This window comes from Hibiscus syriacus, unplaced genomic scaffold, assembly GCF_006381635.1.
Source record: "Hibiscus syriacus cultivar Baekdansim isolate YM2019G1 unplaced genomic scaffold, ASM638163v2 tig00110819_pilon, whole genome shotgun sequence".
NCBI lineage: Eukaryota > Viridiplantae > Streptophyta > Magnoliopsida > Malvales > Malvaceae > Hibiscus > Hibiscus syriacus.
This window is the reverse complement of record NW_024062875.1, coordinates 1,205,422-1,232,145: the sequence shown is the minus strand read 5'-3', so window position 1 is coordinate 1,232,145 and position 26,724 is coordinate 1,205,422. Positions and strand designations below refer to the sequence as shown.

Genomic DNA, 26,724 nt, shown 5'->3' with positions numbered 1-26,724 from the left:
TTGGCTTTTCTCAGCAATCAATTTACATAACGCCACAACCATATTCTAAAGTAAAAGGGAACTGTAAGTTCATATTCTACTAGGACTATTTCAGTAACTCAATATGACAAAACCATCTTTCCACTGTTCTATATAAGGATAGTTGGATTTGATTCCGTTATATTTTTTAAAAAAATTATTACTAATAATATTAGCTTTTTAATATTTTAACAAAATGATTTTATTTTATTTTTATATTATTTAAACTTTCAAAGTTGTTTTTATATATAGTTAGAACATTAATATTTAAGAAAAATAAAAATATCTAATACTTTATATATATATATATATATATTTAAATTATTTTTGTTATTTTAAATATAAAATAGTTATTTTATATCATAAAAAATAAAAAAGTAAATATAAATTACATAAAAATAATAAAAAACATTATAAAAGAAAAGACTGTGAAATTAAACATTAATATTTTTTTAAAAATAAATACATAATAAATAAACTAGTTGGTCTAGACTTCTAATGAGATGAGATACTAGACCTTTTAAATAAAATTAAAAGTTTAAACCCGGACATGTGAATAGAGTAAATTGGATTAGGATTATTCTCCTAATAAATTTTTATAAAATATGATCCAAAATAATTGATTAATAGGTAAGATAGCCCTAATTAAAAAAATTAACATACAAAACTAAATAATATATATAAAGATGCTTTTTACCATTTTTGATATCTGTGTATTTAATATTGGGTCATTTTTAGTATATTTTTTCACTAAGTTAGGTTGTCTGAACTAATAAAAGTGTCATTTACTCCGCCTAGTTGGAACAGGTAATGTACTGAACTATTATGCTCACCAAAATCCAAAACAAAATTAATAAGAGAAAAGAGTGTGAAATTAAAAATCCAAATGGGACCAAATCTCACTATAAAAACACACCCTCTCTCTTTCTCTTTTATCTTTCTTTCTCTTTTTCATCGTTTATCTTTCCATTGCCCTGTTTTTCATCTGAGTCTCTCTCTCTCGCGCGCGCTCCCCCATTTTTGTTTCGTTTTTTATACTAAGAAAACGTAAGCTACATTGGCCGGCACATGCTGTATGAGATATTTAAGAGGGGAGCAGTGGCAGATTTGAATTCTGTTCTTGATCAGTTTTCCATGTTTTAGAATAAAAAAAAGCCAATTTCAACCATATTTTGTTTAAGGGAAAAAATCCAGTTTTACAGGGATGGCTCAAATTTCACCAAAGCTGCTGATCCCGGAGTCGTTTCAAGTGTCGCGAGATGATATAACGGATCAACTCGGTTTGATCTGGGAGCTAATCAAAGCACCATTGATAGTCCCTTTGCTGCAACTCGGTGTCTACATTTGCTTACTCATGTCGCTTATGCTCTTCATGGAGCGGGTTTACATGGGAATAGTCATTATTCTTGTTAAGCTTTTCTGGAAAAAACCAGAGAAGCGTTACAAGTTCGAACTCATTGAAGATGATGTGGAACTCGGCAGCTCAAATTTCCCGGTCGTTTTAGTCCAAATCCCAATGTTCAATGAAAAAGAGGTCAGTAAATCAGTATGTTTCTCTTCTGTTTTGGTATTTTTATTTCTGCGTTTCAGAGAGATAGAACAAACACGATTCATTGTTCCTTGGAACAGGTTTACAAGATCTCCATTGGGGCTGCTTGTGGACTTTCATGGCCGTCGGATCGTCTCGTGATCCAAGTACTTGATGATTCAACTGACCCTGCAATCAAGGTAACAAAAGAAGAAAAGTCAAAACCCATAATTTTTAAGCACTTCCCGATACAAATTTTCTTCTTTTAACCGTCGGAAAAACTCATTGAATGCAAAAATTAATCTTAAAATTCGCAATGATTATTGCAGTTGATGGTAGAGCAAGAGTGCCAGCGATGGGCAAGCAAAGGGATAAACATAACGTACCAAATAAGGGAAAACCGGACCGGTTACAAAGCAGGGGCGTTAAAAGAAGGTTTGAAACGAAGCTACGTTAAACAGTGTGAATACGTCGCCATTTTCGACGCCGATTTCCGACCCGAACCCGATTTCCTCCGACGGAGCATACCGTTCTTGGTCAACAACCCCGACATTGCCCTCGTTCAAGCTCGCTGGAGATTCGGTAAAGCTAACCATTAACGTGACATTAATTTTGATTAAGGGTTAAGCTTTTCTGCTTAATTTCCTAAAACCGTCGGTGGTGTCGTATCTTTTGGTCTTTATGTTGTGTTAATTGCGTTTTTGGTTTTTTGTCGGCGGAATTGGTTGCAGACTGCATGGCGGGTCCACAAGAAAATACCCACCAATCACGGGCTGTGGACCCCGTCCCCCTTCTAACCTACCATCATCAGCCATACATCGATGTTCATGGGACCCATCTTTAGGAATATAGAATAGTATCATACCACCTAATCAAGTATACCATGTACTAACTGAAAATAGATAACCAAAATTATATTCCTATTTTTCATTTTGAGAAGGGTTTTGTCATTTCAAAGTGACATAATTTATTTATAAAATATTTCAAAATTAATATGGAAAGAAATTATAATCTCACGTGAACTCTTCACGTTAAAATAAATTATATTTACTGACTTCAAAGGGTATTTATTATATCTGTTTGATTTTTTTATTAGGAAATTTGTATTTTCCTTATATTAGGATTAGGGTTTAGATCATGGCTGATTAGTAAGTTTTTTATTTAATTTTTCCATAGTAAATTCTGTTACATGTGACATCTGAGGGTTCTTTTGTCTTTTCAAAATAAAGGAACAGAAACTGTATGAAATGACACTTTTGATTAACGACACAGATTGTACGGGTCACGTGGCCTGCGGGTCAGAAACGTCATTTAAGACAATAACAGCCACTCCACTTTCCACGTGCCGTTTTAACCTTTTTCAAGTAAAAGAAACCGGGTCACAGGATAAAGTTAAGATGCGGGCGGTACTATATCCCTCAGCGGTGAACCATAACTGGATTTTGCCGACACCGGGATTTTTTTATTTTTTAAATCAAATTAGAACAGCAGTAATGTTTTTTGTTTGGATTCAAGGAATTAACAAAATTATATAAAATATATGAGAGTCAGATTTGCATAGATTTTAGATACTCCCTCGTGTTGTAGTGTGACGTGTCGCATTATAATTTGGACCACATGAGGACAAAAAGGTCTAAACGGCTCTCTCTTTTGATTTTACCCTCCCGCTTAATTAACTGCTTTAAGATGTTTTTTTTAATAATAAGAATTGATTATAAGATAGTATTATTTTTAGTCATTGATAATAAAATCTTTAACAATATCCGTACTTATTTTGCAGTGAATGCGGATGAATGCTTGTTAACAAGAATGCAGGAGATGTCATTGGATTACCATTTCACAGTGGAGCAGGAAGTTGGATCTGCAACACATGCTTTCTTTGGTTTTAATGGTAAACAAAGAAAAAAACCTATTTTCTTAAACTCCAATGTCGTCCCATTGATACAAATTTAAGTGTTTGATATGATTCTGCTAATGGTTACTTAGGGATAAGAATTTACTCTTATTAATCACTTAAAAATGTATGTATGAACTATTGCAGGGACTGCTGGTATTTGGAGAATTGCTGCCATTAACGAGGCCGGTGGCTGGAAGGACCGGACCACCGTGGAGGACATGGACCTCGCCGTCCGAGCTAGTCTGCGGGGTTGGAAATTCGTGTACCTCGGTGACCTTCAAGTGAAAAGTGAACTTCCTAGTACTTTCAAGGCATTTCGGTTCCAGCAACATCGATGGTCTTGCGGCCCTGCAAATCTGTTCAGGAAAATGGTGTGGGAAATCATTCAAAATAAGGTACATTTACTGCAAATCATCTTTTAGAAATTTCACTTCTCGGTTTATATCTTAACACCGTTAATTTGTTTCGCAGAAAGTGAAATTCTGGAAGAAAGTATATGTGATATACAGCTTCTTCTTCGTACGAAAGATCATTGCTCATATGGTCACCTTTTCCTTTTACTGTGTTGTTCTTCCCCTTACCATTTTGGTCCCTGAAGTTAAAGTCCCAATCTGGGGAGCCGTTTATATTCCTTCAGTCGTCACCATTCTAAACTCTGTCGGAACTCCGAGGTATGTCGATGGCCACATCGGCCTATAATGTTCCTATCGTGATTTATCTTCTTTATGTACATAATTTTTCTGGGAATTTTCCGCAGATCGATCCACCTATTGTTTTACTGGATTCTGTTCGAGAACGTGATGTCATTGCACCGGACAAAGGCGACATTTATCGGTCTCCTCGAGGCAGGGAGAGCCAATGAATGGGTTGTCACTGAGAAACTCGGAGATGCTGTCAAGAAAGCTGCAGCAGATGCTGCTAAGAACAAGAGCAACACCAAAGCAATCAGAAAGTTTCGATTCAAATTCACTGATAGGTAAACAACATGTCTTCCCTCTTAAACCGAATCGTCGTACTTTCAAACCATATGCATCTAACTTCGAGTTCATGTTGGATCTACAGACTGAATACCTTGGAGCTTGGATTCGCGGCGTTCCTTTTCGTTTGCGGATGCTATGATTTTGTTCACGGGAAGAACAACTACTTCGTGTACCTCTTCCTGCAAACCATTAGCTTCTTCATCACCGGGATCGGCTATGTCGGCACCATCATTTAGTAAAACATTTCAAGCGAAGAAGCTTATCTGCAACAATCGGACTGCAAAATTTCAGTCTATAAGTTATTTTTAGTTAATTTTCAAACAGAAATAGTTCATTCAACATATTCAGCACTGTCACCATATCTCCCTCAAGATGATTGCTGTTGATGGAAATCTTCACCAGCCAAACAAAGAAGTGGTGTTATTGCCAATATATATATTTATACAGAGTCGAGGACAAAAAAAAAACATGCTTTTGGATAGTTTGCTTTGGACAATTTGCTTGTAATTGTGAGAATTTTTTCGTTTGGGGCTTTTTCATTTGTTAGTTTTAGTCGAGCATTTTCAAGGGGAATAAAGTGATGAATAGAAGGGTGAACTTTGTAATCACAGTTAATTTATCAAATTCCCAGAATTTGCATGCTTCAACTTATAGTAGTATAGAGTTCCTTGGTCAATTTATGCTTTTGGTCACTATATTTTTTAATTTTGAGATTTAGTCGCTATACTTGCGAATAATTTGGTCCCATACTTTAACAGATTGCTTTCCCAGACCATAATTACAGTATAATTAAGAGATTAAAAACTACTGACGAAAACATTGGGTTTCCCCCTCTTGACATCATTTTCCTTTCATACATTCCCAGGATTTTTCTATTTTTTTTAACGTTAATACAACTGTAAAAAGCTATTATAGATCCTGAAATCATGTAAAGCTACAAATCAAATACAGAAAATAAACTTGTTGCTAAAGTAACATGGATACCACACTTAATTTAACTTGGAGTTCAAGCATTGACCTAAATTTTCTCCTTTCTTTAAGAATTTATAAAACGTATAATATGATATCCATCTGAATATCGGATTAAGCTTTTTCTAAATTGTTCAGACAAGAAAATTACCCATAATCATTTCTAGACCTGTAATTTTCAGACACTTTGTCACTAGGTCCAGGTCGGTAGTTAACAAAGAAACAGTTTCAATGCTAAACCTTTCACGTCTCCTGTCCCTGTCCCAGTAATTTTCAGACACTTTGTCACTAGGTCCAGGCCGGAGTTTAATTGAGCGAAGTGGGAGGCCTGCAACATTTGTTTTTTTATTAAATGTCGAAGGATTGGTACAACAATAATTGTATTTTAATTGCAGGCCACAGATTTAGAGAAACTTCCAAATTAAGTTTTCTGACAATTTGTTTAAAGAAAAAACACACTCAGAAACAAGATTCTTCAGGCATTAACTGCCCTCTATAATCACTCTTTTATGATCGTCTGAAGTTTGAACTTCATGTTTCATCTTCCATGTTATACAGGATGAATCGAGAGGTTGGTGGGGACTGTCCATATAATTTAGATATTTTCTTATTAGTAATCTATTTTCGTCCCTTAGTATTCTATAAATTCATCCATCTAACATAAAGTATTGATTCTGTCCTCGATGATATATGCTCAATGACAATGGTGATGAGATGATGAGCCTTAACTGGTGCCAACTATATAGTGAGATGCCATAGCCAATATGTCATTATTATTGCAAAGCACAAGGTCTCTCATACAATTAAATATTGCATTATAAATGTAACAACCATGTTGTGTCAGTCTGCAGCAATTTATGTGGGGAAATTCTACCTTTGATTGAAGAAAAACAAAACCAGTGGCTGCCCTTGTTTGTTGCAGCCATTCATTTAAGAAATTTTCTGTCCAGGACCACTTTGCAAAAACAGTTGCAGCTTTCTTCACAGCTAGTCATTTCAAAGAAAAGACAATGTGAAGCAAAGGGGTAAACTGAAAACGCCATGAATGAAGAAAAGGACTGATAACGAAAGGGAAACAAGTTAATTTTGCAGGTACAAAACTGACAATTTAGGGGTGTTTGCATCATTTTCTTTCAATAACTGACGTTTTCAAAAACGATCTCATTCCATTTTCTCAATTAAAGACTGGATCTGTAAAGAAAGATTAATTGTATGAAAATGATAGAAAGACAATGAGATACAATAATTGTATCAAATTTTAACGTGGACCGACGCACATAGGGATCCCCTTATGCAACCCCATAATTTGGGGACGTGTGAGGCCCCATTTTATGAGACCATGGGGTCACCTTTTCATCGTTATATTCCGCAGCATCTATCCTCTATGCTCATTGAATAATTAGAAATTAGGGGTGTAAATGAACAAGAGTGTTCGGTAAATTATTCGTTTATGTTTTTTTGTTAAGTTAAATAAATAAGTATGAACAAATTTTTTATGTTCATTTAATAAACGAATGAAAGCGAACATTAGTGTGTTTGATTTATTTATGTTCACAAGCAAGCTAATTTAGAATCTATTTTTTTTACATTTTAAATATTAATTAAGATAGATATTAAATTAAATATATGGTAAAATTTAAAGTTTAAACTATAAATCCTACGAAATTTAACCCTACTTGTGTAATTTTACCATTTGCATATTATAACTCCAAAAAAAAAAACCTCTTCTCTTCGACTCTCTTTTTCCTTTTATTTTAAAAGAAAATATTTGTGAACACTAAATAAATATGTTCACAAATACTAAATGAATAATGTTCGTAGATAATAAATGAATGCTATTCGAACATGTTCACGAACGATAAATGAATATTAAATGAAAACGTTCATGAACATTAAATGAATAAGTTCATGAACGTTAAATAAATGAAAAAAAAACACAATATTAAAATATTAAACAGCATAAATCAAATGAACACCTTCAAAAATAGATAAAAAAAATACGGACATAACATTATTTGTTTAAATTCGGTTCATTTACACAACTATTAATAACTCCTTTGCCCATCTCTAAGTTTGTGATAAACTGTTTTAAAAAAAAGCTTTATTTTATTAAATTGCTGGCTGTGGGGTTCGAACCCACGCGCACTTATGTGCAGCAGATCTTAAGTCTGCCCCCTTAACCTCTCGGGCAAACCAGCTGATATAATAATTATCAAAATAAATTTATATTTTTTAAAAAATAAATAATTAGTTAGAATTTTAAAATAACTGACTATGAGGTTTGATGTCACGCAAAATGATTAAAAAAACGATTAAAAAATCATCGTATTTAAAATTAGAATTATTGTTTTACCTTAAACGACTCAAATTAAAATTATCATTCTCTTTTAAAATAAAATTACGAAAGAAAATATAAGATGTCATCTCCATCGTAACAATTAAGAGACGTGTTGTAAAGTTAATTTACTTATACGAAATAATTATTGTTTAGTCGAAGATCTTAATAGTTACATATTTAAATAAATAAAGAATTATAAAAATATGACTTATTTAATAATTTGGCCCTTATAATTACATCTTAAAATTAAGTAAACTCGTTTTTCAAATGATATTTTAATACGTTTAAAGATAAATCTCTCAAATTGTAGGAACGTTGATAACAAATAACATTGAGATATCATGTTATTGACTGAGATTTATTATTAGTTTTTCTAAAAACAATTAATATATTTCAAAAGTCATAAAAATATTCAAACTATAAAATTACTAAAAAAAACTATAATAAAACATAAAAACGTCTTTAAAAAATTGGAACACGATAATAATTGAAGCAGATAGAGATTGGCAACAAAACGACCTAACAATAATGGCCAAAATGATAAAGCTGAGTCTGAAGGGCCTGAAAGAGAACCTTTTAAAAACGAACAAAAATAATCAACTCCTCATTTACTAGGAAAAACATAATCTACCAAAACCACGTTGGGATCAACCTCATTTGCCACCATGTTTGGCCTTCTTGTGGGATTCTAGACCACCCTCCGAACCAAAGGACCTGTTCATGGTATCACGGAGGGGCTTAGTAAAACAAGGAAACTTGATCAAAATCGGAAGCAGATTCAACAGTTGTTCGGTATGTACTTTTACAAGATCCGCAAGAGAATTGACCACCAGACTTTGGACTCTTTCCAGAAGATTTCCCAGCTTGTTTTGATGGGTGTGGTGTTGCAGTCTGACCGCCTTTCTTACCATCTGTCGACAGCAATGAACAATAATCAGAAGATCGTAAACGAATGAATGACCCCAGTCCTAATTATCCATTCTCAAAGAGATGGAGAAATGATCGATGTTACTGCAGAGTCTCTTGTAAACTACGAGAAAGACCTGTCTTCTGAGGTGTAGCTGCAGATTTTGCCTTCTTTGCAGAGACAGGAGTGGAAGCTTCTGCCGGTGGCTTTTTGCTAGACTCAACCTTGAAAGCAGAAGACATAAAATTGCATCTAATGAATCAGGGTCACGCCAGATTAAACAATCGAATATTGCTTAGAGCTTAGAATCTACGAAACGTACCTTCTTAGGTGTCCCCTCATCCTCATCTGAACTTTCACCCATAGACATCTGTCCAAATCAATTGACCATTCATAATAAGTAAAATAAGGAAAAACATATGTTACAAGAATAAATGAATTAAAGCTTTTGCCTAGTTTGAGGGGGGAAATACATCATTTTCTTCATCCTCAAAGTCATCTTCATCGTCAGAACCACTTCCATCCTCAGAATCTCTATCATCATCATCCTCATTTTTCTTGTTATTGCTTGGTTCAGCTATAGCAACGGGTTTCACAGCATTTGCCTTGGCCGCTTTAGCATCAGTCTTAGGTTTTCCTGGATGGAGTAAAATGTTTGCCAGTTTAAAATAAAAGTTAATAGAATGTTCAATAAATTATATAAATTTCAGTACACGAGAACTAACCATTTTCAGCAACAGCCGCCACAGCCACAGGAAGCTCCTCGTCGCTGCTTTCTTCCTCACTATCTGTATATAAGAATAATATGCATGAGAAATACTTGATCAAACCAATTTGCAAGAATGCAAGTAGGCAAAATATATACCAATACTCACCGAATTCGTCATCTGTGGTGGCAAAGGACAGCACTAAAGTCAAGGAAGCACAACATTGTACAAGCAAACTCCACTTTCATGAAAAACAAATTTGTTTATAAAAAATGATTCATAGTAAAAAAAGGGATATCCTTCGTCTGGGACCAAAGTCTTGTAACCAAGAAAATAGACGCTGCCATTTTTCCAGTTGGGAGAGAGCTCAAAGTCTTGCTCAAGTACTAAATCAAAGTTTAATTGAGGGTAATTCTGGTGAGAAAGAGTTCCGAGAACAAGTTTCTTCCCATCAACATTCACATAAGAGTGGTACAGACTCCGCTTTGCTCTTTGACTCACCAAGCGATGCCTAAAATACAAGCAGCATTGCAGATAAATGTAGACAAATAAGAACAGAAACAATGACAGATAACATCAACAAGTAAATCTTTTCGAACCTGGGATAGATGGATAAGATGATTGGCACCAGGGTCTGTTTTAATAGGCTTTCCGGCTTTAACTTCAATACCTAAGAATAACATAAAGATTAATCAAATTTAATCACCCAAACTGCAAAAGCAAGTCCAATGTCATAAATATAAGACAGAAGCACATGTAGTTTAGGTATTTTTTTGTATTTTCTAATGATGATCTAATTTAGCACAACTGAAAATTTGTAATTTCACAACCCTTAATTTCTAATATAACTTCCTAAAAGTTCAAAAATCACATAAAAACACATAAATTCTATTTGGATATAAACCATGAGTATATATGATCATTTTCAATAAGCTTTCATTCAAAGACCACAAAATGAATTGAACGCAAAATCTACAAAACACCCGACATTCGATGAAACATGTTTAAAGGAACAACATTTGAAAAAACAACATACGCCGTATCATACCAGTGCTTATAGCAGTACACCCAAAACAATCAAGCATAAAATCGAAAAAGAAACAACATTTAGAAAAACAAAAGAAACATGAACATAAGATCAGAGAGAACTAAGTAAAATAAAATATTATTGCAAGAAAGCGGCAACATCAACAACATAAAAGAACAAAAGAAACAGTGGAAGTGAAAGCCCAAAGCTTCAACATGTAAAGGAAATAGGAGCTTACCCCAGAACTCCATGTATGAAAGAAAACTGATGGAGCTAAGGTTTTAGTGGCGTCGGACAACTAGGGTTTTTGGCGAAGCGAGACAAAGTGAATAAAATAGTAGCATTTTAAATAGTGTGGACACGAGAGCCATTGAAAAAGTATGTTGGTAAACTTCCTATTTAGTCACTTATCTATTCTCACATTTTTATTTTGGTCATTCAAGTAATTTTTTCAAGATTATAACTAATATTACGTTTTTAATTCTGTTTCGGTCACTCACTATTAGGTTTCACCATTGTTTTAATAAAAATGGTGATGTTACATGGTATAATAACAGTTTTAGTTTCTAAAATTTATACATTCTATTAAATTGATGCTAATTTAAAAAAATTCAATAAAATCTTGATATTTAAAAATTCTATTAATTTGGTCCAATATAAAATCCTAAAATCACTCTCCCAAATCTCGCTCTTCCCCAACATCATGGCCACCCGTTTGCTTAACCGCCGTCGTTGCCTCTCCATGTGGATTGAACACTTGTTTTTTCCTTGAAAAAAAATATCTCAAAGCAGCATGTCAGCAACATCTTTTAACTCTAAACAACACTTGGTTTGACCTTGCTGATGATCAAACGGTTGATGTTCACTCTCTTGCTCTTCCCAAGCACAATGCGTTCTGCAACCACTTCACTAATAACATTAACTCGTTTTACTTGTAGGAGCTTAAGGAGTATTGGATTTACGTGGAAAGATGTTTAAGAAATCGAATAAAAAGAACCCTTTGGAAAGGTTTATCCCGAGGTAATATGTCTCTATGGTAGGTGCAATGGGAGTTAAAAAAAAATCAAATTAGAATTAATACAATAGGATATATAAGTTTTTCGAGGTTAAAGATTATTATTATATCATGTTATAGAATCATTTTCATAAATTCAACGATTAAATTTAACAATAGGTGATTAAGACAAATAAGATGTCATATTTGATATGGTTTTGAAAACAAAAATAGTTAAGTAACCAAAACAGAAATGCAAAAATAGATGGATGACCAAATACATAATTTGCCCAAATCATTTTAACCGAATTGTTACAAATTTTTGTAGGTTAAGAGGATAAACGTAACCCGACGTTTTTAATAGATTGAAAACCTAAAAGCAATCCCATCATTCAAGCTATTTATGGACATCTAAATATTAGCTGGGTTGGCAGAATTATATACAAAACGATTTTTTATATGTTTTTGTCTGTTTTTAAACAACATTATTTTAAAATTTTAGATTTAATTATATATATAATATCTTATTATCACAATTGATATTTATTAATGTTTAACACCTACTGACCTACACATAATGGCATAACCATATTTTCTGCCAGGATTAAATTTTTTCTTCATGAAGTTCCATTTTTTGTATGGCAAGGAGCCGATAGCGGAAGCTGATGAGTGAGGCAGAGTCAATAACAAAAGAAAACCCATAAAGTGCTGGAACAAAACCTACACAGTGATGCCATATAAACAGGATATCTTTAATTTTTCACCCTATTTTTTTCTTAATATAAACAGTTAGTTTTATTAGAAATAAAAAAAATTCTACAATGAATTTCTACGACCACAATCGTAAATTAAATATTAGATTAAGGGTTGCATTTGTCCATGTAGTAGACCCAATTTACCATTTTCGTCTCTATCGTATTTTCGTATCAATTTAACCCTCAAAGTTGTTTAATTGCATCATTCTATACCTTAACTCTAACTTAAAACCCTAAATTGATAACCTTGAACCATAATCCCTAAACCATAAACATCTATAACTTAAAACCCTTGATTTATGATTTTAAGTGAAGAATATGATATAGAATGATGCAATTGAGCAACTTCGGGGGTTAAATTGATGTGGAAATACGATAGAGACAAAAATAATAAATTGAGTATGCTACAGAGAAAAAATGACCCTTAATCCTTAAATATATAATGGAGATATTTTTTTATAATCGTTAATACAAAAAATTAACTACATAAGATTATATAAGGATAAAAAATAACATGTATATTTGATCTATTTATTTTACATATATGCAGATATAAACATTTAATATTGTTTAGCTCGAAAAATAGCATTAATGGTTTCCTCACGTCACACAAACATAAAGCGAATTGATTTATATTTCGTATCGAATATCTTTGTTTCCCCCCTTTAATCATGTTTAGTCAACCACGTGCACAAGCAGTGGCGGATCAAGGAATTTAAGAATAGGGTCCAAAATTTTATTTTTTTTCTTAAAAATAATAGGTTTGCAAAAATTGTAATTTTTTTCTTTTTTCCGTAACACATTGAGTTAAATTTAACCAATTTTCCAAAATAATGGGATGCACTTGATCCTATGGAAGCTTAGTGCATCCGCCACTATGCACAAGAGGCTAAAAATAATGGAATGCACTTGATCCGGCTTAGTGCATCCGCCCCTGTGCACAAGAGCAACTAAAGTTTCACACAGTTTCAGTCGGCAGAGTTAGGTTTTTTGCGGTGGAGAATCTTTGTAGCTTTAGATTAAAGACAAGGGAGTGCATGGGTGAACAATAATAGCTCTCCTCAATTATACATCCATTTCATGATTAAGTATATAAAAGATACATTACACCATATTTTCTTTTTGTAAAATTAAGAAAAAAAATCCCAATTTATGTTTTAAAATCAAATATATATATATATATATATATATATATAAAAGATAAATATCAAGGTTTAAATTTTAAATATAATTAATTAATTAATTAAATGAAAATTATAAAAAATACAAAAATAAAATTATTTTAAACTGTAAGAATCCTCCTCAAAACTCGGTTAACAAAATAGTTGAAACTTGGGAAGTTGGCACGTGAAATTTGTCTTCAACTTTACTTCAAATAGCCTATACGGCAACTTTTCAAGCCTTACCTTCAAAGGAACATCAATGCGCAAGTTGATACATCATATGACAGCATCAACTTTTGGGGAAATGCTAAGTGTGACGTTTTAATATAAGATTAAAATAAAGTGTTACCGTTTTTGTTATTATTTTAAATAATAAAATTAATAAAAACAATTGAAAATATTATTATTTTGACTGGTTCTAATTACCTATATAGGTAAATACGGTAGAAAAAATCCGGTAAAAAAATAATGTTTTAGATAACGTTTTATCGAAAATTTCATTTTTTTAACTAAATTTTTTCTATTGCGTTTACCTATATAGATAATTAAAATCGATAAAAATAATAATATTTTCTGTTATTTTCTATCGATTTTGTTATTTAAAAAAATAATAAAATCAATAACATCTTATTTTAACCGTATACTAAGACGTCACACCAGAGAATTGTCCCATCAACTTTGAGAGTTTCCGACAGCCAACTACCTCTATGGGCAAGTTGAAATTATCCCAAAAAAACAAACGATTATTTTTAATCTATTTAAGCACCAATAATTAAATAAAAGAGAGTTTAAGATTAATTAAACACTCTCTCTCCTTCCCCAACCATTTTAAAATGAACCCTACATGACCCAAAATTGCATGCTTTACAATCTAAAGTATTTTAAGTTATTATTTTTTACAGAATACAATTCCCATTAAAAAATGCTTCTAAAACAAGAAATCCATGAATTTGAGCCAAGGTATCGAGCTCTTTGTAACAACATCAGCTTCATTGAAGCACGACGACGTTCTGCTCTCACCGTCCTTCGACGCCGCCGTTTTTGTGCACAAGAAGAAATTTCTGGATCCCAACGCCATCAGCTTCTCTTCTCTTTCCAAACCTGTGGCCAACCACACAAAAATATTTATTGGCAATTGATCTTAGCCCTAAGTTAATATTAAAACATAAGTTAACTGATCTAACGGCTACGGAATCTTCGGAGACGGTTCGCATTTTTTCCCCCCTTACTTTCTAAGCTGAACTGAGAATAATGGAGATCGAAAAGCGCGACGTCCGTTGGCCGCATGATTGGCCGACGGCCTTCCTTGGAGTACTGCCTAACGGCGGCAGTTATCAAGTCTCTGACAGTGTTTTCCGGTGACATCACCACCTGAATGGCTCCTAGACTGTCTTGAATAGTCACGTTCAGTAGCAGCTTCGTCAACTTCGGCTTCACATCGGAGAAGGTGGAAATTGCCTTCTCTTGAAGTAGATCGGGCAGCGTCTTTGGCCGCCTCAGCTCTGCCGGTGCCATCGTCGGGATTCTCCCGTGAAACGACGACGCCTTTTCAGATAGCCTTCCCCTCCGGCTCCTCTCCTGTTCCTTTCGGTTATTTTTTGAATTCGGCATCGAATTGGATTTATAGACTGTAGTATAGTATGCAATAACACAAACAAAAAACAAGAAAATTTTCTTTGATGCTGCTTACTTTTGGTTGGCGAGTGGAAGAACGATTACCTCAATCGCCGGTGACGGTAAAACCTGAACCAAGGGAAACCGAGGGCGGGATCGGAGCGACGGCTCTCGGATTTCCAGTCACAGTAAGCTATGCCTATCATCAGCTGAAGGGTTAGCCGTAAATAGACAGAGAACCTAAGGACGAACGAAAAGGCTAATAAAGCAATTAGATAGGACGCGAGCTCCTCAAGTGCCTAATCCTCGCACCACATTTATATTGGGAAATGGGAAGGAAAGCGAAGAAAAATAAAGAGAAGCGTCAATGATTCTCTTGCGTTACCGGCTACGTCCGGTTGATGAGAAACAAAATATTGGTCAAATTTTATAAAAGGTCCCCTATACTATGTGCTTTTGATGAATTTGGTATCTATTATAATTTAATCATTTTATCTTTGTGTAGTTATGGTGTAACACCCTTAACCCGTATATGTCTCGATATACAAGTTAAAGATGTCACATCAAACTGAAAACATTTACTGAACTAAAATTTCCGTAAAAATTTGTTTCTTTGAAAATACTCTTGTTCTAACTTTTAAAAAAATCTATTTTAAAGTATATTTCAAATTATAATTTATTTCTTTATTACAGGAAAATAAAATAATTATTTATTCAGTAATTTTATTAAACTATATCTTTTCGTAAAACCTTTTTAAAAACATAATAATGTAATAAATTCTTGTCATGCATAGTTACCAATAAAACTAAACTAAGTAAAATAAACTAAAATAGTTCTAGTTTACTATTATAATTTATTTAAAATAAATATGATAATTAGAAACTATTGACATAATTATACATGCCACTATAAGTCAAAAGAAACATCATAGATGTCTTACTGATACTGATGATATATATGTCTTTCCAAAAGATGCTCTGATAGCTCCTTACTGATCGTACTTATCCTTACTAGAACCTACGCATGAAAATCATCACGCGCTAAGTATAACTTAGTGAGGCAGTAATACTACAATATCAAAATATATAAAATCATTAAAATAAAACAGACTGAAATTCTTCAGAACATTCAAACCATATATCTCATGTTGAACTTTATAATAAACCTGAAAATAATCATCTGATAATTTTCACAAGATCATCTGATAATTTTCACAAGATCATAAATAATCAGATCAGACAGAATAATAAATTCATAATTCTTTTTAGTCAGACACTTTTCAGAACTTTCTTATTTCATTTTTATAGACCAAAGTATATTTTAAGATAATATAAGATACGTGAGTCAGACGAGTGTGCGCAATACAGATATCAGATCATCAGTCGGAACAGATAAGCACACATAGTGCTATCACATCGGAAATAACAATATGCACACTAGGTGCATTCAGATAAGAATATATATATACTAGTGTACACTCCGGTACACCACATTATATCAAAATCAGAACAGATAATCACTCCACCTCATAGCATGCCAATTGTACCTTTGACTCTCAATATAACATACAGTGGGCTTTTAGTTCATTTCTTAACCATTTGATAAACATCACATCAGAGTCGAAAATATATTTAATTCACATTCTTAAAATGTGACATGGACAGTTCATGTCCAAAAACTTTCATAAAACTTATTAAAGAAATTATAGATATAATTTCATATTCAAAACATAATTCATATCTTTGAAATAAATAAGGTGAGGTTGACTTATCGCAAGTCATCCTCGATCAAAATAATTAAATAAATAAATTGCACTCACCTTTGCCTCACTTAAGAACTTGTATACGATAATACTAGTCACAAACTTTGTCCTTTCCTTTCAGATTGTTCGGATTGCTAGTTTTATTGAAATCTGACAATACGAAATTATAACACAAAATGTTTAAACTACATATTAGTATCGTTCTAACATAAGCTCATTTTTGACATTTGAGAATATATAAAATAAAATCGATAACTAAATCGATATCAACCTAAATCATAACTCCATTATAACTTTAAACCACATATTTTGAATTCTTTATAAAATTCAACTCAACTTTTCCTTTAATTCATAATGGTCCTTCGCCATTATGATAATTTTACATTAATTACTAAAATTCCAGACCTTGAATAAAATACCCAAATAATACTTCTTCATTTAAGAACTTGTAAACAAGTCCCCAAAGTTTTGGAACCTTTCGAATTCCACCATCTAACCATTAAAATGAATTCTTTTAGAATTCTTCTCAACATTTCCAATTTTTTCAAAATGGTATCTTGACATTTAACTTCAATTCCAAGCATCCAAAAATATACTCAACATTTAAACATTATTCTTCATCTTCTAATCCATTTCAACTTAAATTCTACAAATTTTCATATTCAGACAACTTGTGCTATCTTTAAAGAATCAATATTCTGTATTGATGTACATACTGGAATTTGATTCCGTTTCTTCCATTGAAAACTAGACTTGAATATGAATCTATCCATATAAAGAAATCCTTCTAATTCAATCTGTACAATTTATGGTGAATTTTTAAAGTTGACTGACATAATCTGTTTTGTGCAGAATCTGCTGCCCGTTTTTATGACCTTTCCTCGGTTAAAAATTCATATTTTTTATACACCTTGAAACTGATCCCCGTTTGTTTTAAACGAAACTAGATTGATATACGAACACAATATATAAAAATCACCAGCTAATCATTTTCATATAATTTCTGGTGAATTTTCAAACTCACTTCCAAATTCAAAATCTAAACTGTTTTCATTAACTTCATCCTTAAATTCTTCATTAATCCTTACAACCAATTCTTTAAAATCACTTAACTCTTCATAATCCCTAAAACACAAAAAATCAACATCCCCTTCATCAACTCAAGATAAATTTAAACCTAAACCATAACAATATTTATGTCAAATGAAAGAGAATTTCATGTAGGTTATTTATCCTTAATAACCTAACATAAAATTCTAGTAAAAATAGACCAAAAATAAAACTAGAGTTCTTACCTTTTTGAGCTTAAAGTTTCGGTCACTCTGGAGAAGAAGAAGCTGAGCTTTTCTCTTTTCTTCAATTTACTAAACATCATCCCTTAATACACTTGTCACTACATAATAAAATGAATTTAAAATTTATTTAATCCACTTTACCATTTTATCCCTAATAAAACTTAATAATTTCATCCATGGCACTTATGGAATCATCACTTACCTCATCAAATTCAGAAAATATCTAAATTCTAATTTTTCATGTTTGTCCTTGTAATTTTTGAAATTTGCAATTTAGTCACCTAATTCCAAAATTTTAGCTTAACATGGAAAATCGACTTCAATTCCATTGATCCATGTTAAATTTCACTTTTCTAAAATATATAAATAATATTTCCAACCTTTATCTAGCATCCTTCACATTTTTGTGAAATTTTGATTCGATCTGATTATCCGATTTAATACCGAACTTTACCGCTTTATAGCCTTTAACACAAATCTCATACCGAAAATATGATTCCCACTAAAATCATTGTTTTCGACCAAACTATTCATTTACAGGCTAAAATATATAACTTTTAAAAATTACAAATTTCAGTCCCTACACTTTTCAAAGTTTATACTTTAGACACTAAACTTTCAAAACTTACATTTTAGTCACTAGTCAAATTTTTGGGGTATTACATATGGAGACTCTAATCCAGTTATTGATCATTCAATTTTGTCAATCATATCACTTAATTATTTAAATGATGTCAATCAAGTCATCAATCGTCAATATTTAATAGAAATATGATGTGGTAGTTAAAATTTTTGGTATAATTACATATTTGATGCATGTTACTTACACATTATACCGATTTGATCCTAATTTTAATTTAATAAATTTAATCTGTTAATCAGATAATGACACATATCATTAGTGAATTTATACATTAAGATATAAGATAATACCACATGTCAATTACAAACTATATAATAATCTTGGTTTATGTTGAAAATATTTTGATATTTTGATATAACAATTTAAGTTAAATGAATTTTAAGATTTTCTAAATGATTTTCTAAATATATTCGATATAAATATTCGAATATCAAAACATTACTCCAGATATTTCAAAAATCATTTTTAATCCTTACTCAAGTGTAAAATTAAGTTTTAATCTTAAAACAATTTCAAAATAATTTTACAAAGTATTTCGAACCATTTCAAAGCCAAAAATTCCAGATTGCTCAGAGGGAACTGATTCCCCCCCCAAGGGGGTACCGATTTCCCCCTGAATGGTTTGGCTCCGAGATTTCCAATATGCTCGGAGGGAACCGATTCCCCCCAAGGGGGTACCGATTCCCCCATTGTATAACGGGCGAAATATTTGAATTTTACACTTAGGGAACCGATTCCCCCCACGCTCTAAGCTGTTTTATTAATTGTTTTCACACTAAAATGGCTATATTATCTTCTCTAATCATCCCCAACGTTCAGAAGTGGTTCAAGGTGTATTTAAGCAAGCTTATAAGCCATTGATCAACAATAAGAAACATCAAGCAACTAGAATCAAGAGAGAATCAAAGAGAAAGCATCAAACCTCAAGTTTGAGCATTTCAAGCCTATTTTTTTATTCAATATTCATTTTGCTTTCAATAACACTTATTGTGCTCAATTGTATTTACTATTGAGTGTTCTTTCTTTGTTCTAGAATTGTGCAAACATATTTGCCTTGTGAGGTTTTTCTTGTAAGTTTGCAAATTTGTATTTCTCTTTGAGAAAAGAGTGTTATCAAGAATTGGGTTATATTCTTGAGGAAGTTGTAAGGTTATCTCTTTGGCCTCAAAAGAAAGAACAAATTAGTGAATTTGTTGGAAAATCCTTAGTGTGGATAGTTAAGGTAGTGGACGTAGACTTTGGTTGATAAAGTCGAACCACTCTAAATCGCTGTGCAATTACTCTCAATTTTCTGCAAAAGCTTCCACCAAAATTTTAATTGTCAATTCACCCCCTCTTGGCCGATTCCGTCAATCGATTAACTCAACAATTGGCATCAGAGCCTAACTCATTTGAAGGTTTAATCACCTCTTGAGTCGATTCGGGAAGAGTTATATCGATAATCAAAGTCATCAATGGCCTCCGCTTCAAACTTCGACTCCGGTCTTGATTCGATACCCGTCACCAAGCCTCCTTTCTTCAATGGGTCTAACTATGCCTATTGGAAGAATAGAATGATGTACTTCATTCAAGCAAGTGACATGGGAGCATAAAATGTCGTAGAAGAAGGATACTTCAAGCCTCTCACTCATCCAAGATTATGGAGTGAATGAGAGACAAAAATGTTCCAGCTCAACTCCAAAGCCATCCATATCATATTTTGTACTCTTGGACCAGATGAATACGGAAGAGTTTCATCTTGTACAACCGCCAAATAAATATGGGACAAACTTCAAGTCACTCATGAAGGTACCGATGAGGTAAAGAAATCTAAAATTAGTATTCTAACGCATAGCTATGAAAATTTCAGGATGAAACCAAATGAAGATATCAAAGCTATTACGGATAGATTTTCAACGATTGTCAATGGTCTCAAATCATATGGAGAGATCATTTCAAATAAAAAGCTTGTGAGGAAGTTAGTCTACTCCCTCCAAAAATCGTGGCAATCAAATAAGACGGCAATCATCGAGTCTAAGGATCTAACATCCTTAACTCTTGAAGAGCTAATCGGTTCACTCCTCACTCATGAAATGATGCTTGAAGATGAGGTAAAGAGATAGTTAGACTATATAGAGTGTCGGTTTTAATTGTATTCGATGAGATCTAAAGTTTACTTCAAGGTTTGGAATTATTTGAGTAAGGCCTTTGGAACTCGATTTATATTTAACATTATTTTTCTATCTATAGTTAAAGGGTTGGTCCGATCAGGTTATTCATATTTTAAAAGTTATGTTAATGCATGTGTGATTGCGTTTAAAGGATCAAGAGAAAATTTGTATGCCATATTGCCAAGCATAAGTATGGATTTGCTAAAGTTGTATTCCTTTGCCATGTAGACTCAACTAATAAGATAAGAATATAAGCAATTATTCCATTTCTGCAACCAAGTTGTTGAGGATAGACATAATACTTCTTTGGATTGTTAAGTGTCAAGAAAAGGTTATGGTGTTGCAAAAGATATCGACATAAGTTTCAAAATTTGGTATGATTAAAATCTGGGAAGGAATATGTTTTGTACAAGAGGAAATGTTATTGTTCTGCAAAGTAATTAGAGAATTAAGTAAGAAATAAATTAAATTTTCGATCTTTAAGTGGTAAATTTGTAGATATTGGTTGTGATAACACCCATAATTATGTGATGAATGACATTATATTATGTTGATTTTAAAAGTCAAGAGTATGTACGAAAGTGAAAGAGTGAAACGAAGGAAAATGGATTAAGTTTTGTGAAGAATGAGGAAGTGTTGATCATTACAACATGAAAGGTGAATGTGATAACTAATAGGACAAAGCTTAAATGTAAGACTTAAAGGTAAGATCTATTTTGGAAAGTATTGATTATGTGATCATCTAAAAAAATTCATCTAGTTGGTTCATTTTAGTGAGTGGTATGTCAGCAAGTTTAAGAAAGGCATCAAGATAGTTTATGTGAAGTTTTACGTAAAAGGAAATGGCGTACACCATTAAGATGGTTTGAATTGAAATTGAGACTTAGTGCAGCTAGAATTGATCAAAGAAATTGAGTTCAAGATTCTAAGTAACCTCTAACTCTTCTGATTTTGATGATTTATCCTATGATGAGCTATTAGATGAATATAATGGGTTGGCTTTGGATTATGAGAAATTGTTTTTAAAATATAAAAATGATGTTTCAAAATTGAAAAATGAAAATAAACTCATATCCAAAACCAACAACGATCTTGAAAGTAAAATCAAAGATTTACAAATCAAACTAGAAGAGTTTGAAATGAAAAATTTGGATTTGCAAAATTTACTTTCAAAGGTCAATGATGATCATCAAAAGAAAATTGATGATCTTAAAATTTCTTTTGATAAAGTTGGAACAAAACGTTTTGAAAATGGAGAAAATTCAAAATCCAACTTTGTTAGAAAAAGTTTTAAAAACTACACTCATAGAGGTCCCCAAAGAACCTCTAATGGAAAAATCGTTAGAAGTATATGGGTTCCTAAAGAACTCATTACTACTAAAGATAAGGATATCCTACACAAATGGATACCTAAGGGGACTAGGATTTTGGAAACTAATGATTATGGACCCAAAAGAATTTGGGTACCAAAAATTAGAAATTAATCTATGTTTGTAGGAAAATGAGCATTGCTACAAGGCACGGGAAACAAATTCAAACTCATGGTACCTTGATAGTGGATGCTCAAGACACATGACCGGAGACAAAAGCCGATTCATTAAGCTTAACGCTAAAAATGGAGGAGAAGTGACTTTTGGTGATGATTCAAAAGGTTACATTGAAGGTATTGGTACTATTGGTAATACCTCTTCCATACAAATTAAGAATATTTTATATGTGAGTGGATTAAAGCATAATCTATTAAGTATTAGTCAATTTTGTGATAAGAGATTCAATGTCATGTTTGATATTAGTGGTTGTAAAGTCATTGACATTGCATCTAATCAGATTATGCTTGTTGGTCATAGAATAGGAAACATATACATGGTGCATTTAGATTCTATTGATATAACTAATTTGTGCCTAGTTGTTAAGGATGAACATGATAGTTGGTTATGGCATAGAAGACTAGGACATGCTAGTATGAGTGTTTTGCAACGGCTAATTCAAGGTGATTTAGTTCGAGGGTTGCCTAAGCTTAAATTTGATAATGATAAAATCTGTGATGCTTGTACTAAAGGAAAACAAAAGCAAATTTCTTTTAAATCCATTAATGACGTATCAACTAGTAGAGTATTATAATTGATCCATATAGATCTTTTTGGGCCAACTAGGATTACTAGCTTGGGTGGAAAATAATATGCATTTGTCTTGGTAGATGACTATTCTAGATATACTTGGGTTCTATTTTTAAGTACTAAAGATGAAGCATTAGAACAATTCATCACATTTTCAAAAGTAATCCAAAATGAAAAAGATTACTCTATAACTAGTGTTAGGAGTGATCATGGAACTGAATTTGAAAATCTTGGATTTACTGAATTTTATAACTCTAACGGTATTAGCCATAATTTTTCAGCACCTAGAACCCCTCAACAAAATGGAGTTGTTGAGAGGAAAAATCAAACTTTAGAAGAAATGGCTAGAACCATGCTTTGTGAAAATAATTTGCCAAAATATTTTTGGGCGGAAGCCACAAATACCGCTTGTTATATTATAAATCGAGTAATGATTAGGCCAATTTTAAAGAAAACTCCATATGAAATTTTCAAAAATAAAAAGCCTAACATTAGCTATTTTCATCATTTTGGATGTAAATGTTTTGTTTTAAACAATGGTAAAGAGAACCTTGGCAAATTTGATGCTAAAAGTGATGAAGGAATTTTTCTAGGTTATTCCTTAAATTCTAAAGCTTATCGAGTATTTAATAAAAGAACTTTAGTTGTAGAAGAGTCTATACATGTTGTTTTCGATGATAATCCCCTTCCGAGGAAGGATTCTTGTGTAAATGATGATGTATGTGTTATAAATACAAATGACGTTAGACATGACGTTGGAGAATCATCATCAAGGGAAGAAATGAAAAATTAGGAAACTCATGATCCTCTTGAGAATCCAACCATTGAAGAAAGGGAAATATCTTATCCAAGAGAGTACAACTATGTCAAGGATGGTGAAATTATAGGTGATCCATCCAAATGGGTAACAACTCGATCTTCTCTTAGAAATATTTGTAATTATGTTGCATTTATCTCATGCATAGAGCCTAAGAATATTAAAGAAGCATTAAATGATGAACATTGGATTATGGCTATGCAAGAAGAGTTAAATCAATTTGAGAGAAGTAAAGTATGGACATTAGTTGAAAGACCTAGTAATAAATCTACTGTAGGTACTAGATGGGTATTTAGGAATATAATATAGTGAGAAACAAGGCTAGACTTGTTGCTCAATGGTATACTCAAGAAGAGGGCATAGACTATGATGAAACATACGCTCCCGTAGCTAGGATGGAAGCAATTAGAATGTTATTAGCATTTGCATGTTTTCATGAATTTAAATTATATCAAATGGATGTTAAAAGTGCATTTTTAAATGGTTTTATAAAGGAAGAAGTGTATGTGGAACAACCTCCAGGTTTTGAAGATTCAAAATTTACGGACCATGTTCTTAAATTGACAAAAGCTCTTTATGGTTTAAAACAAGCTCCTAGAGCTTGGTATGAAAGATTGTCAAATTTTTTAATTGAAAAAGGTTTTTCAAAAGGGAAGGTTGACACTACATTGTTTTTAAAGCATAAAGGTAAAGATTTATTAGTAGTTCAAATTTATGTTGATGATATAATATTTGGTTCTACTAATGATGTTCTTTGCCAAGAATTTTCTAAGCTAATGCAAAGTGAGTTTGAGATGAGCATGATGGGGGAGCTCTCATTTTTCTTGGAACTCCAAATCAAGCTGTCGAAACGATTTTTAAACGGGGCGGGGGCGAGATTTTTGAAAACCGCATCATCTTTAGTTATTATCTTTTCAATTGAATTTTTAATTAAAAACGATGCAATTTTAGAAAACCTCTCGTTTCGAAAAATTGGAAATTCCGTTACGGTAAAAATATAAGGTTCGAGGAGTCGCCACCAATCTTTGATTAGGGTGTGATTGGGCACCCAAAAACATTTTGTCATTTTAAATAAAAATTAATTTTAATTAAAACGACAAGTAGAGGTCTGCGTTATCAAAATCTGAGTTCGGGAGTCGATTACGTGTGGGGAAGGATTAGCACCCCCACAACGCCCTAAATCGGTACCTAGTCGATTAATTATTGTCTTTGCAACGAATTTCAAAAGTTCGAGCTTAATTTGATTAATGATCCCTTAAAACCATAATAAATGCAAATTTTATAACATTCAAAAAGCAACAAAATAGGTTAAATTAAAATTACCAAGCCATTAGAAAGATAAAGAATATTCGATTATTTACAAATATTGAGACCAGATCTTTAGGTGAGTTCTAACGATCTTTTCTCAAATAATTTAAATAGCCGAATATTTCTTTTTCTTTCATTCCCAAATTTTAAAGTGATTAATCCAAATTTAATTAGGCGTTACTGGTGGGATATACTTTTAATTTAAAATCGTCAAAGCGGATATCTAATCAGTTAAGACAACCACTTAAAACAATTTTAAATTAAAAAGATATTACCCTTAATTAAATTATGTAAATACATCGAGTTATGCACACGAGGTTAACACACGATATTAAAAATTATCTAATTAATAATAATATATGAAAAACTAACATGCACTAACATTACTTAACATATTAATATGTAACATACTAATGAACTTAAATACGAAAAAATAAAAACATAACATACCAAACTATACATGTTACACTAAAAACCAAATCACATTAAACCGAATTTTAATATCCAAAATATAAACAAAATAATCATTGAAATGAACATACGAGTAGTACACATAGTAAACAATGAAACCAGAATAAAACAAATCATCACCATAATGGACTAAAATTATAATAAACCCTAAACATACATAGGACTAAAAAGAAACATGCAAAACATTCAAAGTCAAAAGTCTAAGAAAACAGAAACTAAGTATATTACCACTCAGGACTAAAATGCAACATGCAGAACACGAGGGTCAAATGTTTAAAACAGTAAAGATTCAACTACAACACTACTTAGGACTAAAATTAAATGCGGGTAAAATAAAGAGACAAAATTATAAACATGCAAATGTTGATTTATGGACTAAAACGAACATGCAACAATTCAGAAGTTAAATGTCTAAAGTAACAAAAGCTAAATGACACAACATTTGGGACTGAAATTAAATACGGGTAAAATATGGAAACAAAATTACAAACATGCAAACAATGATTTATGGACCAAGATGCAACATCCGAAAATTAGGAGACAATATTAAAAACACAATAAAACTTGATTATGCCTGACTTGGGGACCGAAATGGAATGCGCGCAGAAAACATAGTCAGAATTAGAAACTAGGAAAGCATCAGCTGAAACGACGACGTTTTGACTAAAAACTAAATAATATCTAACCTAAAACAGATCAAAACTCTGCTAAGCCTAATTTCTTCCCCCCTATCTGCGCCGTTTCTCTCAACTCTACCCATCTCTCATTTCTCTCCCCCATCCTCTGTTCCACAATCACACACAACAGACACCAGAGAAGGAACTCGGCCGCCACTCCATCGCCGCAGGACTCGGATAGGTAAGGCTCTTCTATTCTTTCTACTGCTCTTAAACACTTCTAAACCCACATGCACACACTTGGTTGGCCTAAGGACGAGACCCCCGACGGCCCTAGAAACTACGGCCACCACACCCAACGGCCACCAAGGCCGAGATCACGCCAGACCAAACCACTTCTCTAACTCTAGCAGCAAATCGAGACCTCACTCCTCTCGAAACTAAGCCACGAATGCTTGCATCCCGATGCCGATGAGAGAACCCGCTAAACCCGACAAGGGGCTAAACCCCTTAAGGTAAACATTCTACTCCCTACTATTTTCAGTTTTGTATTTACGTGGAAAGCTATTTAAAACAAATAAAGGAAAGCATGATTGTAGATGATAATGAAGAAAAAACCTTGCGTTATATTACTCTTCGAATAGGA

At 32.6% G+C, this 26,724-nt stretch overlaps 2 protein-coding genes, 1 non-coding gene and 1 pseudogene across 5 annotated transcripts; 1 reads left to right on the top strand and 3 right to left on the bottom strand.

Annotated features, from left to right (window-relative positions):
• Nucleotides 1-976: 976 nt before the first annotated feature.
• LOC120142081 (glucomannan 4-beta-mannosyltransferase 2) lies at nucleotides 977-5,039 on the top strand. Its single transcript, XM_039156847.1, has 8 exons — nucleotides 977-1,552; nucleotides 1,648-1,746; nucleotides 1,876-2,128; nucleotides 3,327-3,437; nucleotides 3,588-3,838; nucleotides 3,915-4,114; nucleotides 4,201-4,419; nucleotides 4,506-5,039. The coding sequence occupies exons 1-8, from the start codon at nucleotides 1,223-1,225 to the stop codon at nucleotides 4,657-4,659; spliced, it is 1,617 nt and encodes a 538-aa protein (XP_039012778.1). The 5' UTR covers nucleotides 977-1,222; the 3' UTR covers nucleotides 4,660-5,039.
• A 2,468-nt stretch (nucleotides 5,040-7,507) lies between these two features.
• TRNAL-UAA lies at nucleotides 7,508-7,590 on the bottom strand. Its single transcript has one exon. It is a non-coding gene; the product is annotated as a tRNA-Leu (tRNA).
• A 678-nt stretch (nucleotides 7,591-8,268) lies between these two features.
• LOC120142084 lies at nucleotides 8,269-10,718 on the bottom strand (annotated as a pseudogene).
• A 3,476-nt stretch (nucleotides 10,719-14,194) lies between these two features.
• On the bottom strand, nucleotides 14,195-15,167 carry LOC120142010 (uncharacterized protein At4g22758-like). 3 transcript variants are annotated; one of them, XM_039156774.1, is made up of 3 exons: nucleotides 15,003-15,167; nucleotides 14,513-14,867; nucleotides 14,195-14,384 (listed from the first exon to the last, which is right to left on the bottom strand). In XM_039156774.1, exons 2-3 carry the CDS (start codon nucleotides 14,796-14,798, stop codon nucleotides 14,212-14,214), a joined length of 459 nt encoding a protein of 152 aa, XP_039012705.1. In that variant the 5' UTR covers nucleotides 14,799-14,867; nucleotides 15,003-15,167; the 3' UTR covers nucleotides 14,195-14,211. The 3 variants fall into 3 exon arrangements, with proteins under 3 accessions (XP_039012705.1, XP_039012706.1, XP_039012704.1); XM_039156775.1 differs by having other exon boundaries at nucleotides 14,513-14,861; XM_039156773.1 differs by lacking the exon at nucleotides 15,003-15,167 and having other exon boundaries at nucleotides 14,513-14,996.
• Between the last annotated feature and the right edge of the window lie 11,557 nt (nucleotides 15,168-26,724).